Genomic DNA, 1,236 nt, shown 5'->3' with positions numbered 1-1,236 from the left:
GGTCTGTGGCAGGGTGCTGAGGACAGGTCCAGAGTGAGGCGGACTTCAGTGCCCCCATGTTTTCTCACAAGGCCTGGGCTGGCCCTGCTCTCTGGTGGTAATTCCGAAGCTGGGCTGAGCTGGGCAGTGTGGGGGTGGCGTGTTCAGCTGGCCCCCAGGAGGAGGGTCCCCCACGCAGGTACGAGGTCCCAGGTGGGACCCTGGGCTCCGGAGATGTCGGGTGTGGTTCTGGGGGATCCTGGGCCTGCCTTGCAGCTCCCAAAGTGACAGGACAGATGTGTGACAGGGGCTGTGTTGGCTCTGGAGATGGGCAGCATGGACAGAAGGTTGGGCCAGGGCACCTGTGACAGCAAGCCCATCACCCTGAGCTGGGCCTGGGCCTGGCACCAGCTGCTTCGTGGTGGCTGGGTGCCCTGCGCTGAGCAGAAGCCCCAGCCAGCTGGACCTGGCTCCTTCTGGCCCCTGCCTCCCGCTGCAGCTGTTGCTGGCCTAGGTCACTGCTGGCTCCGAGCACACAAGACATGGAGCTGTCCCCTGCAGGAGGCCACCGGATGCAGAGGCACCGTGCCCCAGGCTGGCCTCACTTCCCGGAGCCCTGAGCAGCCCTGGTTCCAGGTGTCCAGGGCAGCCGGTCCCTGTGTCCTAAGTCTGTTCCCGCTCTACCCTCTCGGCATGCCCAGGACTGCACCTGTGTCTGGGTGGGGCTCGCAGAGTGCCAGTGTATGTGTGGACAGGTGTGGGTGTGTGCAGGTGTGTGCTCGCGTGTGGGGTGGGTGGGTGTGCCCCTGGGTGTGCCCCTCGTCAGTGGAGAGCTCCATGGGGGCCTCGGTGAGACCACCATGGTCATGGGCCTCTGGACATAAATATAGCACCGGGCTGTTCCGCTCTGGCCTGGGCGGAGACCTGAGTGGGCCCCGTCTTCACAAGTCAGACACAGGCTTTGCAGCCCCAGGGCCCTGGTGCCCGCTGGCACACTGCTCCCTGCTCGGGCTGGCACGGTGTGCGCCTCTTTTCTTCCCAGCGAGGCTGCCGCCGCAAGCCGGCACGCAGGATCTTTCTCTAGCAGCGCTCCGTCAGTAGCGAGGGGCCTGACCCTGGGTGGTGCTGCACACGGTGGGCACGTCTGTGGCATGGGGTGGGGGAGGCCAGGGATGCCGCATGCTCGGCACCCCGCAGAGCAGGCTGACCCCAGATCTCAGCAGCGGCCCAGAGGAGCCTGCTCTAGGAGCCCCCCAG

The 1,236-nt window shown here is 66.2% G+C and overlaps 1 protein-coding gene across 1 annotated transcript in view; it reads left to right on the top strand.

Annotated features, from left to right (window-relative positions):
• Positions 1-213: 213 nt before the first annotated feature.
• The window catches only part of Gna11 (G protein subunit alpha 11), a 12,900-nt gene continuing 11,877 nt past the window's right edge, over positions 214-1,236 (top strand). The window contains exon 1 of the mRNA XM_019209080.2: positions 214-263. Coding sequence (XP_019064625.1) covers positions 214-263 — 50 coding nt within the window. The remainder of the gene's footprint in view (positions 264-1,236) is intronic.

This window comes from Fukomys damarensis, unplaced genomic scaffold (genome assembly GCF_012274545.1).
Source record: "Fukomys damarensis isolate Sample0158 unplaced genomic scaffold, DMR_v1.0_HiC HiC_scaffold_37, whole genome shotgun sequence".
In the NCBI taxonomy this organism is placed as follows: domain Eukaryota; kingdom Metazoa; phylum Chordata; class Mammalia; order Rodentia; family Bathyergidae; genus Fukomys; species Fukomys damarensis.
This window is presented reverse-complemented; position numbering and strand designations above follow the sequence as displayed.